This window comes from Macaca thibetana, chromosome 6 (assembly GCF_024542745.1).
Source record: "Macaca thibetana thibetana isolate TM-01 chromosome 6, ASM2454274v1, whole genome shotgun sequence".
NCBI lineage: Eukaryota > Metazoa > Chordata > Mammalia > Primates > Cercopithecidae > Macaca > Macaca thibetana.
The window spans coordinates 111557192-111574542 of record NC_065583.1 but is presented as its reverse complement, the minus strand read 5'-3'; the positions used below and the strand labels follow the sequence as shown (position 1 = coordinate 111574542).

The window sequence follows — 17351 nt, the reverse complement described above, 5'->3', positions numbered from 1 at the left end:
AATTGCTGAGTATTATCATGACAGAGATACTCTCTGTCCTATGTTAAGTGAGACTACTGATAGTACCTGTTTTTATATAGTTATCTACACACACACACACATATATGACTCTATATATATAGTCAGCATCATCATATCATCTAATACTAATTGGAGCTATATGTGTACAAACTCAATCATCATCGTCATCACCCAATGATTAACTGGAGCTTTATGTGTATTAACCCATTCAATCCTCAAGAATGACAGACATCAAAATGGACATGGCAGTCAGGAGAAAGTGTACAATGTGCAAAAGAGTAGGGGTGGCTGCCTTCTCTATCTAGCTAAGGGCTCTCTACACCTTATCACCTTGTGGTCCTGTCCCCACCCCAATGACTTGTCTGCTCTCCTTTTTTTTTTTTTTTTTTAAAAACAACATTGCCCTCAGACCACTTAATTGACACTGACTAATGGCTGGCCTTGAATTAATGTCTGCATCAATGGGTTGATGCCCTGTTTGTATCCGTCTTCCTGGCCTTGCTTTGGGATCGCAGAAGACAGAAATGGTGTGTTCTATTTACAATCCTAGAGTCATAGAAGATTTGTGGTTCTTTTTATCAGATGAGGACCCAGAGTTCTGCACAGAGTTCTTCTTACACACAAAGTAAGGTTCTTCTTACAGGTGGCAAGGGAGGGAGAGTTTGTAGAGACCTTTAGTTCTCTGTCACTTCTGACAGGGATTGCCTCTCTAGTGTCTAGCCTCTAAAAAGTCATCATGTTCCTTAGGTTTCTATTTCCCTTTGCACAAATTTAGCCTCAGGCAGAGTCAAGCACAGCTTTTAGGTTTGTAAAACCTTGACAAGACCTGGAGCCTTTTTTTAATACAGAGCCCCCTGGCAAGGAACAGCTTCAGAGGTAAGCTGTGGGCAGGGGCTTGCTTGATGGTTCCTGGGGGATTGAAGATGGCGGAGAGTTTGTTCATTATACTTCCCATTCTATTAGGAATCCCACCAAACTGGCCCACTGGGTGGCTGGAATAAAGGAAGTGCTAGGAAGCAGCTGGCATAAAGATCTACCCAGCCTACTGGTTGAGGATTTTTTTTTTTCCCTAAAAGACATACATTGCCAGGAAAAGCTAACAAAAATTTCAAGGCAGATTTGGAGGAATTAAATTATTCTTAGGCATATTGCCTGGTTTCTAAGCATTTAGGGATATGTAAATGTTCGTGTTCTTTAGAGGTCTGTGTCTCTTTTGTACAGAGTACATTAGTACTAAAAATGAGATTTGCTAGTTCTACATTTTCATGTGAATTTATGCAGTGAATATTCAATTTGATTCTGGATCTTTCAAAAGGAAAGGCTTTCTTTAAACAAATAATATGGCTTATTTTTCTGATATGCTCTACTGGTTTCTTTAATTCTTTTCTCCGACAACTGAAATGCAGAGTAGAGTACTGTCCCCAATTAATATTCTTGTTCCACAAAGACTTCCAGTGTTTGTTTTTGCTTCTTTTAATATGTAACTCTCCTAAGTGTGTTATTGTATTACAGCTAAGAGGCTTTAACCATGTAAAGTTGAATACTTTACACTTCTGAATGCCAACATAACAATTAATCTGTGATTAGATTTTGCTTCTTAAGATGCCTCCACTGACGAGTGCCTATAATATTAAACTTCTAAAGTGTTCCACTCTTTAAAACTTATAAAAGCTCTCTTTGATATAGCCCACTGAAATTGTGTGGCTATTGTTTTTATTGCTTTATTGTGCAGCCAGCTTAACTGAAACCTTTGGGTGACTTTTACTCTTTATAATAAAGATAACATTGAGAAATGCCTGGAGTACAAAGTGTATATGTGTACATGCCGTTCTCAGCCATCTACTCTGACTTAGTAACTCTCTAATTCCCTTGCCTCCACTATGTTTAAGAACAAAAAAGAAGAACACCTCCATTTCCCATTTCCTCCATCAAGCTCTCTTTATAGAGTGATCTGCAGCAGCCGTTGCTACTTCCTCTCTGATATTTTTGAACTCCTTAAGACGTTCTTACTGTCCTGGCTACTGGACTGGAATCTGTGTGATGATTCCATCATGGGCGAAGCCCCACATTATTTCGCCTTGACTCAGTCTCCTGTCTGGATGCCTTTGTAGGATTTAGTCTTAGGGATCACATTTTCCTACGTGAACTCTTCTTCCTTGTTTTTGGGACGTTGTCTGTAAACCTTGACTTTCCCTCCTCGGTTACATACATTGAACTTCACTATTTGGCCCTTGGATCATTTTTTTTCTTTTTAACTTTTAATTTGTCCTTGTGAGCGCTTCCATTCCATTGAGTTCAGCCTTGCCTAATTGTGGCTGATTGCCAAGTCCCTAGTGTGTTTCCTCTTCTGAATCACAGACCAGGGTTTTATCAGCCGCTAGCACACTTGCACAGGGGCGCCCAGAATCACCGTCAGCACATCAGGTCACCTGGCTTCTCTTTGCCTGATAGTGCTACAAACTCTCATTCACGCAGGATCAGGCGTCCTTTGCTCCTCTCATTCTCGCCCCACATTTAAGCATTTGCCACATCCCACATGTTCTTTCTCTGCAGTGTTTATTTCACTCCTCCCCTTTCCACACCTGCTGCCACCTCGGTTTGTGTCCTCACTGCCTCTTGGCCAGACCTCTGCAACATACCTTTCTCACACATTGTGGTTAGACTGATATTCCTCAAGTGCACCTCTGATCCTATTGCTCACTTTTCACCAAGCCCTTTCAGTGTTCCACATGGTGGACTGAATCACTCACAAACTCAGCATGGGCGTGCATGATGTCCTACAGCCCCTACCTAAATCTCTAACCCCAATCCCACTGCTCCCTCTTTGGCTTCAGACTGCCTGTTCTAGCTCTTCTCAGAATATGACATTTTCTTAGTCACTTCTGTAACTAGCATCTCACCACACATTCCGTTCTGTCTTCAGATTCCTGCAGTTAGTGTGCTTTCTCCCTCGTTTGAACCCTGGAGTGTTTAGTTTCTGCCTCTCTTATGACATGTACTAGTGTTGTGGCTCTTTGTGTACTAGTCTTATCGCTGAGACATTGCCTCATGCCGACACTCCTCCCCTCTGCCCCCGCCCAGTGTTCTTAGAAGGCAGCGACTGCCTTACTAATCTTTGTTGTGTATATTGTGTCAAGCAATAGCACACTGGCCTGTGTCTGTCTGCCAAATCGATTAAGTACTTGTTGAATGGAAGTAGAAATTCCAAGTAATACAGATGGCAAAGTGTGGTGTTCATTCTTAAGTCTCGTTTTTTTCATTCCTAGGTGAAGCTCGTGTGTGGAGTGCCACGGTACAATCAGACGACAGATGGACAGTGTGACAAAAGTGTCAGAAAGGATTGGGCCTCGCTGTGAGAGTCAGCCTGGATTCAAAGTGTTGACAAGTTGCTGAAAAGGAAGCCAGTGGGAGGACTGTGGCACGCAGAGGAAGTGGAGCCCTGTCTTCGGTCACACCATTGATGGAGGACAGATGGACAGCCGTATGGCCAGTCACCTCTCCTCTTAAACCTTTGGAGAGTGGTCCTTTGTCCTCTGCTGGACACATAATAGGAATTCTAACACACTGTCTGAATTCACTTTTCATAAAAACGTAAAATCAGACTGCTCTGTACAGCCAGGCTCAACTGTTGTATGGTAGCAGATTTGCAAACATGAGTGCTGAGGGGTACCAGTACAGAGCGCTGTATGATTATAAAAAAGAAAGAGAAGAAGATATTGACTTGCACTTGGGTGACATATTGACTGTGAATAAAGGGTCCTTAGTAGCTCTTGGATTCAGTGATGGACAGGAAGCCAGGCCTGAAGAAATTGGCTGGTTAAATGGCTATAATGAAACCACAGGGGAAAGGGGGGACTTTCCGGGAACTTATGTAGAATATATTGGAAGGAAAAAAATCTCGCCTCCCACGCCAAAGCCCCGGCCGCCTCGGCCTCTTCCTGTTGCACCAGGTTCTTCGAAAACTGAAGCAGATGTTGAACAACAAGGTCAGTATTGATAAGTGGTTGCTTAATGACTCCCTTTCTTTTTCTTTTTAAGGAAAAGTCTTAAGTTTGGGTTGAGTTGTTATGTTCTGGGCAGAAGTTATCTTGGCAACTGCACCTGAATTGATGTGTGGTGCAAAAAAGCTTGGTCAGTCATTACACAACTAGAAATTTGTGTTTTTGACACCCAAAGGAAATTCTCATTAGAGCATTTCAGAATTCAGATTTTCAGATTAAGAGTGGTCAAGGGGTATAATGCAAATATTCCAAAATCCAGAACAACATGAAATCTACAACACTTCTGGTTCAAGGCATTTCAGATAAGGAATACTCAACCTGTGTATATCTGATAATAATTTTGGGAAAGTGGAGGGTAAGTCTAATGTAAGTATGTTTAACATGATTTGTATGGAAAAATAGAGAGAGTAATAGAATGACCACAGAACTCAGCTGAGAAGAAACCATTGTTTTTATAACCCGGTATCTACCTCTTGGTTTCCTCTCCAGGATCGCTGTGGGCAAAGCTGAAACCCAATCCTATAGTTAGTATAAAAGTAAAGGGATTTCACTTCCTTTGTGGGTAGTGTCATTTGTAGCATTAATGCCTATAGTCTGGTTCACCTTCATGAGGGGAAAAAACATTCACTGAATACTTTTCTTAAATGGAAACCACCTTCATTCAAAAACCACTTATTGCTTATTGGAGATGGTCCATACTTGCGCTTCGGGCACAACTGTGTCTTTAAGGTTTATCTTCTGTTTGGTTTCACACAGAGACAAGCCTTATGCTCAGCTTTAATGTTATCAGCTTTGTCAAATACCGGTTTCCTCACTAGTAAATCACATGCATTTTTCTTTTTTCTCTTGTAGTCTTTTTTCTTAGGATCTAAGAAGGGAATGGGAAGGAATGTTTAAGATGGGTGGGCCTAACTGCAGTAGTTATATATTGAGGAGACCTGACTGGCATCACAGGATATTTCTGGAAGAGATTTTGGTACCATTAATAAGGTGTTATGCCTTCTTTAATGTTGCCTTTTTCTAACACAAGTGAATAAGACAATGAGAACCGAGAAACAGAATGCAAGGGTAAGAGCTGCCTTTCAGTACTGAGTAATAATAGATTGGGAATATTGTGTTAAAGTCAAGGAATTTATTAATGATACCTGAAGGGAAGCCCTTTTCTTTGCCACACCCAGCCCAGAAGGGATACTTATTTCATAAATGTTACACTTTATAATGTTCAAATAATATCTTTTATTATATTGTTCAAAAGCCAAAGTTAATTTTGCTTTGCAGATGAATCAAAAAACCATGACTCTCCACACATACATAAGTGATTTTGTCAACCATTGCAGCACTTAGCAGATTGAAGATACATATGTATAATCGTTTTTCTCCACCAAGTTATATATTTTTCACCTTTTATTTTTTTAAGTTAAAAACATGTTCTTCAGTAGGCTAATTCAAAAGAAAAAGTGATTTAATTTTTCCCAGAATACAGAGCTTTACAGAATCATAAAAATATCTCAGTTGAATTAGAGAAGATTATTTACAAGGTGGAATAAGGGCACCTTGTCAAGAATAGTTACAAAACAATTTTGTAAAAGCAGTCTTTCAGCAAAATTGCATTTGATAATTGCTATCAGGTGTAAGTTTCTTTGGATATGGTGTACAGAAAAGCAAGTCTTTCCTTATAGAAAAAAATCATTTTCTCCTTTTATATCCTAAACTATTTTATAATGCTTCCTTTCTCATGTAATGTGATGACAATTGAGATTTTTAGCAGCTTTTCCACTTTTCTTTAATACATGGAAAGGTGGAGTGAAATGAAAATTTTTAGCAGAATTCAAGAAAGAGACCCATGATAATGGCATAAAAGTATTAGAGCCTGAATATAAATGAGAAATTAGGAATAACTGAAAGGTTGAAAAGAGAGTGGGCGGGGGGGCCATGTGGGGAGTATAATACTAAACATTCAATTTTCTAGAAATGTTGGTCTTGTATTCTCATTTAAATATTCCTACGAAGTGCGAATTCAATAGCTCCTATGAGTTGCATGTTGAATTGATATGGAAAGTAGTTATAAGGATAAATGGTATATGTTGGAACGTATGAGACTGGTTTCTTTTGCCTCCGTTTGTATTTCTTTGAAAAGCTTTTGCAGTGACAAATTGTATGAAGGCAAGAAATGATAGTTCTGTTCTGTTCTTACTGTAATTGAATTCTTTAGTTCTTTTTTTTTTTTCCTTTTAACACCCTCCACCTCCACCTGACTTAGCCAGTTTCTCATGTTATGCTGTGTTTATTGCTTTTAGAAGGTTATTCCTCACCAATCCCCCGCCCCAGGTCTAGGATTTGTTTTGTGGACTTGGCACACCTCATTAATGGGCAGCAGGGTAGATAGACGGTGTGAGGACAGCCTGCATGCCAATCGTGTGTCTGTGTCCTGCTGAGCCTTGCTATCCTCTCTGTTTTTGAAAGGAAGTTGTCATTAGACTCTGGCCAAAAGTACATTCTGTGAGAGATTCCTCCCTGTACGATAGAGTCTTACTTTTCTACTTTGCTTGTATGTTCTTGGAAATAAAGCTGTGACGTTTTACTTTTTGAGAGAAAGAGTCAGAAACCCTTAGGAAATCTTATATACGGCGCTGTACTTTCTTCCAATACATTTTGCATGCAGTTTTTTAGGAAGCCCTGGCATATAGATTGAATGAATTGTTCTAATTGGATAATCTTGGATGTTTTGGGACTTAAATACATTTAGTAAGCATGGCCCAAGTCCTTATTTTGCGCTAGAAAGCAAAGATAAAAGATGAAATTAAGACTCAAGAGCCAGCGTGCCCTGAGATGCTCTCTCATGCCTCTCTTCCACCTTAGAGCTGTGCTTTGTCCCCTCTGCTTGGACAGCTCTTCCCCTAGACATCTGAGACTGACCCACTCTCACTTCTCTGCTCAAATCTTTCTTCTCATGGAGTCTGACTCTACTCACGATATTCCATGCTGGGACCTACCTCTCTGCTTTTGCAAATCATTGATTATTTAACCCATGATATCATTTACCTATTATGTTTATTGTTCATTGACTGTTCCCTCTGTTAGATTTTTAAGCTCCATAAGGGGAGGGATCTTTGTGGTCATCCATTATCCTAAGTATCTAGGACAGTGTGGTAGGTTCCCAGTATGCTGGTAAACATGGGCTGCTGCAGCTCATCATCTAACTATTTCACTTTCTGCATTGCTTTTGAAATTGACCACATGCTCTGAATGTCATGTGCAATCATACAAAGCTTAATGGCCCATCTTGTTTTAGAAAATAACAGCTTATTTGTTATCCACATCCTCCACATCTGAGGCATTCTGCCTTGGCCTTCACCATTGCCTGCTATGTCTCCAGAACTCTTCATTTTCTTCCCAGGGCCTGGGACAGGTAGTTCTGCTGGTGGGAAAGTGGGTTAAGCTGATAGTGCCTTCAGTCACTTAAGTCAAGTGGGTAGAGGGTCTGTCATGGCCAGCGAGTATCCTCAGGGCAAATTCTGTGCCCTTTCTCCCATCCTTTTATCTCCTTCCCTTTGCATGGGGGCTAAAATTGCCAATATGATGATGACATTTCATTTTTCTAGAAACCAGTAGAGCCCTATGTTACGTTCTTTGGAGAGAACCTCTTCCATGTTTTGTTTGGATAAAGAGTGTGCTGGGTGTACAAGGTGGGTGTTACATGCTCTTGGGTGAGGCAGCTATTGAAAGGCAATCTTCTGGCTTAGGCTGCTCAGATCCTGGCATCCCGTCGCGCTACACACAACCCCATTCAGCCAGGGTCCTATATTTTCTCTTGTACACAAGGAAATGAGTTGATGGAAAGTGGGGATCTAGGGATATGGGAATAAAAATATATTCCTCTGTCATATGTAAGCCATACCAGTGAGGCTATTTCTCAGGACAGTGGTTTTAACTCATACTTTGAGATCCTTTAATTAAAATCATGCTAATGCAGAATATTTAGACGAGTGAGTCTGTGCCCATGTTAGTTTGTGGAGTGTACTGAAACCTGCTAGCATAAGAGATTACTTACTGCATCTCCACCTCCATCCTGACCTACACAACCCTCCCTGGCTCCTCCTGCAGACTCTGACAGTGGATTTCAGCTGGTTTCAAACGTAAGACATAAAGCGTGCATTTGGCATGGCTTATGTTAAATTTTGATCAAAATCGCTTCTAAACAGAAAAAAAAGGCCGCCATTGGCGTTGGTTTTCATGGTTTCCCGAGGCATGTTATTGTTACATTTTTCACATTCAGCATTCAAGTGTCCCTTCATGGTTGTTGTTCCCTGTCCAGAAAGCAGGGCTGCATTAAATCACAGACGTTGATACACTGTACAGAGGTCACAGAAAATAGTGACCTGATCCAAAATTACACACCTCTGCTGAGCCCGTTGGTCATAACCTACTGCTGTCTCCTTGAGGCAAATAGTGCTTGTGCAAGTTATTTGCTTTGCTTCACAAATTCCTGCCTTTACGAATTCTGTTTTCTTTCAGAATATACTTTCTCATAACATTCTTCACCTTCCTTCCTACTTAAATAAGCCTTTGCTGTGAACTTGGAGGTTTGTCTTGTTAACCCCGAGTGATGGGGAAAATCACCCAATTTATGGTGCTGACTGCTCGTTCTGCATCTATCAACCACTTTGTTTTTGCAAGACAGTTGTGTCAGTTACAGGATCTTAGAAGATAAGGGCCTTTGAGCTCTGTCTCTAACTTCTGACCAACCAGAAAAGTTCATCAGGACATTATGGAGATTTCTACCCAGGCATAAAAATTTAAGTGTTGGCCCTCTGTGTTTCAATAGGAAATGAAATATATTTCTAAAAGACGTAATGAATATAATTGATTAAAGAGTGTGTCTGGAAAAAACAAATGTGCTAATTATTTTGAATAAAATCAAATTAGCCTAACCACTTATCTTAGGGTCAGAGAATATGTCATTTGCATATTAAATTACGTATTGCAACACGGTTCACCCTCTCATGAACGTTTATTTATATTCTCATTACATTTTTGATTTTTTAAAAACATGTTTTCTGTTAATTTTAGTTATTTTGTTTCCCTAAAAATGTATGAGTGAAAGTAGCTCTAATTAACAATTTGTGTATCCATGGTTTTTTTGAAAATGAAATTGACAAAAAGAGGATTCTCACCTTTATTGCTTTTTAGCAGGAGGGTTCTGATCCTGAGCTGGCCTGACCACTTGAGGAATTCACAGGCACGCTCTGAGGGGCCCGAGAGTAGGGAGGCTCTCTCGCCCAGAGAGGAGAGGAAGGCATTTCTCCCTCCTTCCCCCAGTCTGTTATTTGAAGGGAATTACTAGAACTTCTCTCCTAGAGCTGTGGTGACAGTTAAGTCCAAGCTTGCAGAATAAGACATTATTTGAGGGGAAGCTTTCTGCCAGGTGTCCGTTTCTGCCTCCATCCTTTAGAATGTTTGTTCAGATGCTTTTGTTAAGGCTTCTAACTCTATACACTTCTTCCTGTGTTCTTTTTTCAAAAACGGGAAAAGGGTCCAGTGTCCTTATATGTACATCCTAAGTGAAGCCCTCACACACCTCTGATTCAAATAGAAGTTATTTAACTAGAGGGAGCATATTTTGTTTTGTGGCAACTAAGTTAATGTTGATATTTGAATACAATTTTCTTTGTTATAAATATGGAACTCTCTATTTAACTTGTCAATAGATTCTTTGATAAATTTGATGTCAGTCTTCTCTGGTTTCTAGATGAATGCATCTTTGTCTGCAAGAAGAGATGTTCTGATTAGTAAGAATTTCTTCTCTGAGTTAGAAAAAAAAATTAGAAATTCTGAAATTCAACAACAAATGGTGACTTACATCTGCTAAGTAGCACCCAAAAAGGGGAGAATTTTTCACCTATGGCAAATAAGAGTGCCAAATATGACATTATTTGCATATCTATGTTTTGATTAGTAAAAACCAAACAGATGTTAGTACAGCTGGCTCTTGCCTATATGTGTATCTTTGTTGCTAACAAATTTCCATGGGGAAGGATGTAACATTGGTTTGAAGGCTCAGATAGGAGAAAATAACGTGGTGTGATAGCTTGAAATGAGAAGCATAATTGCATGATGGATTATATCTGAATGTTTTGAGGTCTTGAGTTTATACCATTCAATATCAAAGCAGTCCTTAGGCTTTCAATAGAGGAGGACACGTGGAGGGGGATGAAGCGAACTAGAAATGGGCTTTATTTCAATTACTTGGGTGTAGTGTACCTAAAATGTCAAGTTGTTTAACAAAATATCAGACTACTTTATAAATGTGTTATTCCTTCTTACCAATTTATGTAAAGGACCATGATATTTTATTTTTACTATGAAAATTCCATGCAGTATACAGTGAGTAGAATTATTGTAGTAGAAACATTGTTAAAATATAACTTTGAATTAAAAACAAAACATGGTATACATTGTTATATAATGGATAACGTAGTATATACATTGTTAAAATATATCCTTGTAGTTAAAAACAACACAAATTAGCTGCAAATCTTTGTTTAATTAAATTATGTATGCAGAACTTTCTCCCAAAGACTTTATACCACCTAAAGCATGGCTATGATTTTCAGGAATACCCTCTCTGGACTGTTTCTTGCATGGAGGTGTTTGCAATGTATTTGTATTCATCTATCTCTCTATTCTCAGTTGGTAGATTATGTAATGCCTATAGATTATTCTGTCCTGTCACAGTTTGATTGATATTGAAGTTATAACTGTGAATTTATTATAGTGTATTGCAGGAGCCGTAATTTGATGATCAAATCTGATATCCAAGAGAGTAAAGAATATAGACATAAGTGAAATATAAATCTGTGACATATTATTTGAATCAGAAATTCCACATTGCTTTGCTTTCTATAAATTCCTTAACCTTCTAGTTCCAGTGTTCTCTAATTATAAGATGAAAAGCTAAATGCTGTCTCTTTCGAGTTTTGGCAGAGTTTTTGTTTCAATCCTTCTCTTCCTAATCAGAAGAATTGTCGGAGAAATAAGACCCAGAAAAATTGATTCTCACTAGTAGTGTTTCCCCAATAATGCAACCCAGAAGCCCTGTATATGAGAATAAGGGAATGCAGTGAGAGGATTTATGCAGAGAAGCAGCCTATGATGGTTGGAAAGATATACTTACATGACCTCATTGCACGATCTGATTGGAGACTGATCCATGGATTGTATGGGATTATTGCTTATGAAAGTGCCTACCTGGTATCAAGTTTTTGCAAATGCACGTGGTGTATGGTTTTAAGATATGTTTCACCAGTGTGAATATTTAGGTTCTACCTCTGTTGGTGGGCAGTTAGCAATTGCTGGTATCTAAACTGGTTTGAAACTTACTGCCTCCTTTGAACGGCATCTGTGCAGTAGAGCTAAACTCGTTGACATGATCTGTGCTCAGAGTTCCTACAGATTTGTTTCATACATATTTGTTAAATTTTGCAAGGTAAGTAGAGAATGATGGTTATAACATTTTGTTTATTCAGACCCCTCTAAATCTACCTAAGAGGTAACACATTAGCATAGACATTAGACAAGGCTGCATTGTGAAGTCAGAGTGACTGTCTGGGGTTGTCATTGTCATCTTCCAAGCTTTCTCCTAAAGAAGAAAATTGACATAATGCTGTTAGACTCGGCACATGAGACCAGTGCCACAGCAAGCACTGGTTCCAGCCTGCTACTGGTTTTTTGGTAAAATGCAGTTTTCAGAATTACTCAAGGGCATTAATAAGATTAATTTTTATGATATTAGATATAGTATGTTAACTTTTTAGCTATTGTTAGTCTTAAACACTGATGGTTTTATTTTTATTCTATTTAAAAGAATAATTTTTGAGGCCAGTTGCAGTGGCTCACATCTGTAACCCCAGCATTTTGGGAGGCCAAGGTGGGCGGATCACTTGAGGTCAGGAGATCAAAACCAGCTTGGCCAATATGGTGAAACCCCATCTCTACTAAAAATACAAAAATTAGCTGGGTGTGATGGTGCATGCCTGTAATCCCAGCTACTAGGGAGGCTGAGGCAGGAGAATCACTTGAATCTGGGAGGCGGAGGTTGCAGTGAGCCGAGGTTGTGCCACTACACTTCAGCCTGGGTGACAGAGTGAGACTATCTCTAAATAAATACATAAATAAATAATAAAAATAATTTTCAATGCTTAAGAATTTTTTTATCAGTAAACAGTGCATTTGAAATTATTTTTTTTTTTTTGCATTCTTGTGTCCCAACTATAGAAATATAGCTGAATATTTGTGGCATCATTAATGCATAATTTCAAAGCATTTTACACATTGTTAACTTAAATCTTACCATGTTCTTTCAGGTAGCAAAAAGTAAGTTTGTTTATTATTTATTCAGAAGTATTTGAAGAAGTTAGAACAAGATGATTTTATTGCTAAATAATAAGGAATATCTGTGGAGTACCAAGGAATGAGATATAATGAATTTGGTTAGAGTATATCAAAGTGCATATTATAGTTTTTGTCTCACACTTCCCTGTGGGTCTGTTTAACTGTTGAAAATGTCTTCTTCAAAATGAACCTTAAACATTTGCAAATTTAGTCTTTGCTAATTATTCTGCCAGGCTTTTTTTTTTTTTTTTTTTTTTTTTTTTGAGAGTCTTGCTCTGTCGCACAGGCTGGAGTGCAGTGGCTCAGTCTCAGCTGACTGCAACCTCTGCCTCCTGGGTTCAAGCAGTTCACCAGCCTCAGCCTCCTGAGTAGCTGGGACTACAGGCGCCCGCCACCACACCTGGCTAATTTTTGTATTTTTAGTAGAGACAGAGTTTCACCATATTGGTCAGGCTGGTCTCGAACTCCTAACCTCGGGAGATCCACCCGCCTCGGCCTCCCAGAGTGCTGGGATTAGCAGTGCGAGCCACCACGCTGGCCCTGCCAGACATTTTATAGATATTTTTCATCTGACCCTCACAACCACCCTGCAAAGATGGCATATTATGACCATTTTTGAGATTTGAAAACTGAAGGTCATGTGATTGTGTAAATATTTAAAAAGAAAAGGGACTTCTTAGTGATGGTGCATTCACAAGATTCAAGAACATTTTGGGCAAGTCAGGCAGTCGTGGGGATTGCCTTAAGCAGTCCCTTGTGAAGTTATCGGTAATTGAATTCTGCTTTTTGGGTGGTCTTCAATTATGCCTGCTCTATCTGTTAAGTTTCACTAGCTATTACATTCATACAACTCCAGAAATTTACCTCCAATTTATATGTGACTTACAACAATTTCTTATGTCTGGTAAGTATTTGAAAGGATTGAATTACAAAGAGACGGATAAGGCCATGAAGCTAAGACAAAGTTTTGGGTATATGCATGTAAATGCAATTTTTCTCAGGAAGAAATACACCATGATCAGATAACTCAAAAGTTTTATAACCTTGATAAATAGATTTACCTTCATTTCTGTTGTTTTTGAAGAAGTTAAATGTCTGCTTTAAATGTTTCCCTGCACTTCAGGTTTTCTTATTTCAGACTCATTATATCATTTTGATTAAAATGGAGCACAGATTGGAGTTATACTTGCTTAAAAGCCAAAAACTTGAGGGTATCCAGCATAAGAATTGTGTGTTTTGGCCTGTGGATAGCAGCTGCTTGAAATCCATAAAAACAAGAAACTTGAAGTTGACTCAGATAAATCTGAAGTCTTGTACCTGAATTATGTCAAGGTTAGCAGTAAAAGCCATTTTAAAAGACTGAGTACAAATTGCCAAATTCCTTTGAATGCCAAACCGTATTTCTCAGGAAAGTCGGCCACTGCCAAATTTATAACATTTGTGTTTCTGTTACTTGAATTCCAAGGGCAGAGGGGTGGATGAGGGGGTAAGTGAAAGGCACAGGTGAATTTTATTTTCAGGTGTCTAATAGGACAGTGTGACATTGCCCAGAGATCGTCTCTCAAAGGTAGTGAGTGCCAGCAGAACTTCCTGAATGCATTTATTTTTGCTTATTTACTTATTTTCTCATTGAATTAAAAAAACCTTTAAAAAATGTTCTCTGAGTTAAAAAGGCCTCTGGCTGGTAGTCCTGAGACAGCTTCTTGAGAGTCTCCAAGAGAGCCTCTTCTCACTACAGTCCCGAAGAAGACAGGAAGAAAAAAAAATTATTCTGAATACATAAAACTAGAATTAGTGGGGAGAAATGCATACTGTAAACTCAACAGAACCAGGGTTAAAAAATATAGGATAAGTTTTGACTACCTAAAAATAGCAGGGCAGACCCATCTCCTCCCTAATTCTGTCCATAATTCAGAAAGGGCACAGGGAACTATCCTCAGGAATGCTCTTACCCCCTCTTCCTTGTCCTCTCCGACAAAGCCTTTCTAATCAGTAGGAGGTTCTCAGAAAATAACCAGAGAGAGCTGGAATGGTAAGTTAGGGGCTATTACTGTTGTATCCTGAGAATCCTGATCCGTGAAAATAAAGTGCTGAAGGTGGGGTAGAGTTAGAAAGACCTGTGTTCATGGAGGGTTTTGAGTATTACAGGCTCTCCATCCCTCAGAGCATCAGAAAGCCAGGCGGCGAACGCAGGAGATTTTTCTCTCAGGCTAATCAAAATCATGTTGAAATGAAAACCACTTTGGAATTGGCCTGTTCATCTCAACCTGCCAACTAACTGTAGGCCTGATACCAGCACCCAAGTGGATCCCTTGGCTCACAGCAGTCACCAGGCATGGGTAGATCTTTCCTTATTTAGTGATAAACAGGAAAAACCTAACCAAGCCTACTGAAGCATGTCCATCTATAAAAGAAAAAGGGAGATCGTATTGGAGATTTGGAAGAACAGTAGACCTCCAGAACTGATTTATTACAATTTACTTCTGTTATAATATTTCAGCTTATTATTATGATTTATTTCTGTCCCTCATGAAAGGGACAGAAAGTAGTCAGACGGTTATGAGCTGAAAAGACAGTAGGATGGGATGAAATCAGAGTGAAACAATAAAAAAAAGACTAAGTTAAAAATGTAATAGCATATTAAAATTCATGTTTTGAGGGGGTAATGAGCTGAAAATAAAGTCTGTGTTGTGAAGGAGAAACAAGATAAGGCTCTTTCAGAATGCAAAGGATAAAAACATAAAAGGGAGAAGATATATGGAGAGAATATCTAACAGGAGAGAATTACAAGTGTTCATAAACGGGAAACCACATCAAGTGAAATAGAACAACATCATTGTAATAAGTTTTCACGCATGCGTGCAGATTTGAAAGTGTTCCCCATATTTTTCATGTGAAATCAATGAAAAATATGTTTGGGCATTTCTTTTTAAGAATAATGTTAAAGTACCTTGCCAAAATATCTGGCAAGATATTTGCTACCAGGGAACAAAGATGTTTTTCTTCTCCTGTCTGGCAATAAATGCCAAAAAAATAGTGCATTGATTTCAGTCGAGTTTTGAGGAGAAAAGATGGTGACTTAAGAACTTACTGAGCTTCCTCCTTGTATTTTATGTGGAAAGGCAATTGAGAGGCATTCGCTGATCAGCGGGAGCTCAGGAAAGATACACTGAACCTCTTGTTCACGTGGGAGGACCTAAAGGTTGCCTTTTTATTGTTAAGCTTTATAATTTAAAAAGGTATAAATTTAAAAGTAATTCATTTTGGTTACCTTAAAAAGTAATTATCAAAATAAAACTATAAAGTATATATCTTCTAAACACGTAGAAATATATATTCCAAAAGACAGGCAACAAAGAATAAAAATATTACAGGGAAAATGTTTACTGTATATGAATAAGAAATACAGACTTAAACATATGTATGTTCGTATATACACATATATACACATAAAATTGGCCATATACATGTATTTATGTGTTCAACACACACATTATTTTTCAGGTACTGCACTAACCTTTTATTCCATTGACTTGTTACTTTTCCTAAGAACTCTATGACACTGGCCTTATTATACCTGTTTTAAAGATAAACAAGTGTACTTAGATGATGGCCCAAGGTCACACAGCTAGTGGAGGAGCTGAGATTTGACCCCAAACAGTCCGACTGTTGACCCAATGCTCTTAAGCAACTGTGCAATACAGCGAAAGGGCCGGCGGGGGTTAATGTTCACACTGCTTCATGCTGCTGACTTCTGACCAGCCACAGGGCACCCTGGAGCCAAAGGCAGATGACTCCCTGGCTTGCCAGTGACGTATGATGCGGTCTGATATGACAAAGTGAGTTAAGCAAGCAGATTTTTCCTCTCGGGAAACACACCCAAGAACAACTAAAAAGAATAAAGCAGATGTGTGAGTTACTGTCCTTACAGCAAAAGAACCTCATCAGAACCACAGGCTGGAAAGAGGTGATTACTTTTAAAGGGCAGTTCATTCCTTCTGCATGTTGGAACCTGTGGCTCTTAACTGGCTAAAATTTTAACCTTCAGTTGGCCCTCACTTGGCTTGTACTTCTTAATGTTGTAGATAACATTATAGATTTATATAATATTCAACTTTTATATATATTATGTATAAATGTTTATGTATAAATATGTATTTGTATTTGTATATGATATATAGTAAGTGTTATATTTAAACCATCATATAGAAAAGCCATTATTGGGTACACTGTACAAATCTGCCTTTATAATTGAGCGTGCTGTTTCACTAAAAGCAGCTTTAGAGAAAGGACTGAAAGCTAGCTCTAACTTGCTACTTCACTAGCCTTCATTGTTTGGATTGGCGTTACATGCACAGTTATATTGTAACTGTCACTTGTGGTCTAATCTTCCCCTTAGGGGAAACTTGAGAAACCTGGTCAGCTTTAACATTTAGAGGAAGTTTAAACATATTGGACCATAACATTCACAGTTGTTTAACCGAAACTCCAGTTCTTGTCAGACCACATCTCTGCAGCCCTTCTGTGATTGGAATCATCTAACTTTGGCCCTCACTAAGGAAAAATTTGACAAGATGCAAAAAAATGTTTACTCTTGTTTTCTTTGCCAGGAACCTGAGTCTGTGCAGCAGACTCTGAGACCTCTTTGCCTACCCCAAATAAGTGAATTGTCAGATTCAACTAAGTGAATTGCCACTGTAACTGTTTTTTATTCCCATAACTGCTTTCGGTGAATTCCAACCTAGTTGTTACATCCCTTTAATATTTTGGGTAATTATGTTCTTTAAGAATGAAAATATTTTTTCCTTCCTTCCTTTCTTCTTTCCTTCCTCGTTTTGTTATAGTCTAGCTGTGAGACCAGTTGCCCTTCATATATTCTAGAAGAGAATGATGGGGTGAGTTTCACAGTGATCTTTTTCCAAAATGCAAAACCACTGT

The 17351-nt window shown here is 38.7% G+C and overlaps 1 protein-coding gene across 2 annotated transcripts in view; it reads left to right on the top strand.

The window, feature by feature from the left end:
• Positions 1 to 17351, top strand: part of PIK3R1 (phosphoinositide-3-kinase regulatory subunit 1) — an 86358-nt gene that overhangs the window by 7851 nt on the left and 61156 nt on the right. The window contains exon 2 of one of the 2 annotated variants that reach the window (XM_050793544.1): positions 3288 to 4007. In XM_050793544.1, coding sequence (XP_050649501.1) covers positions 3674 to 4007 — 334 coding nt within the window. In that variant the 5' untranslated portion in view covers positions 3288 to 3673. Of the gene's footprint in view, positions 1 to 3287; positions 4008 to 15666; positions 16381 to 17351 lie in introns of those variants that run through there. The other variant, XM_050793545.1, reaches the window with a different exon arrangement.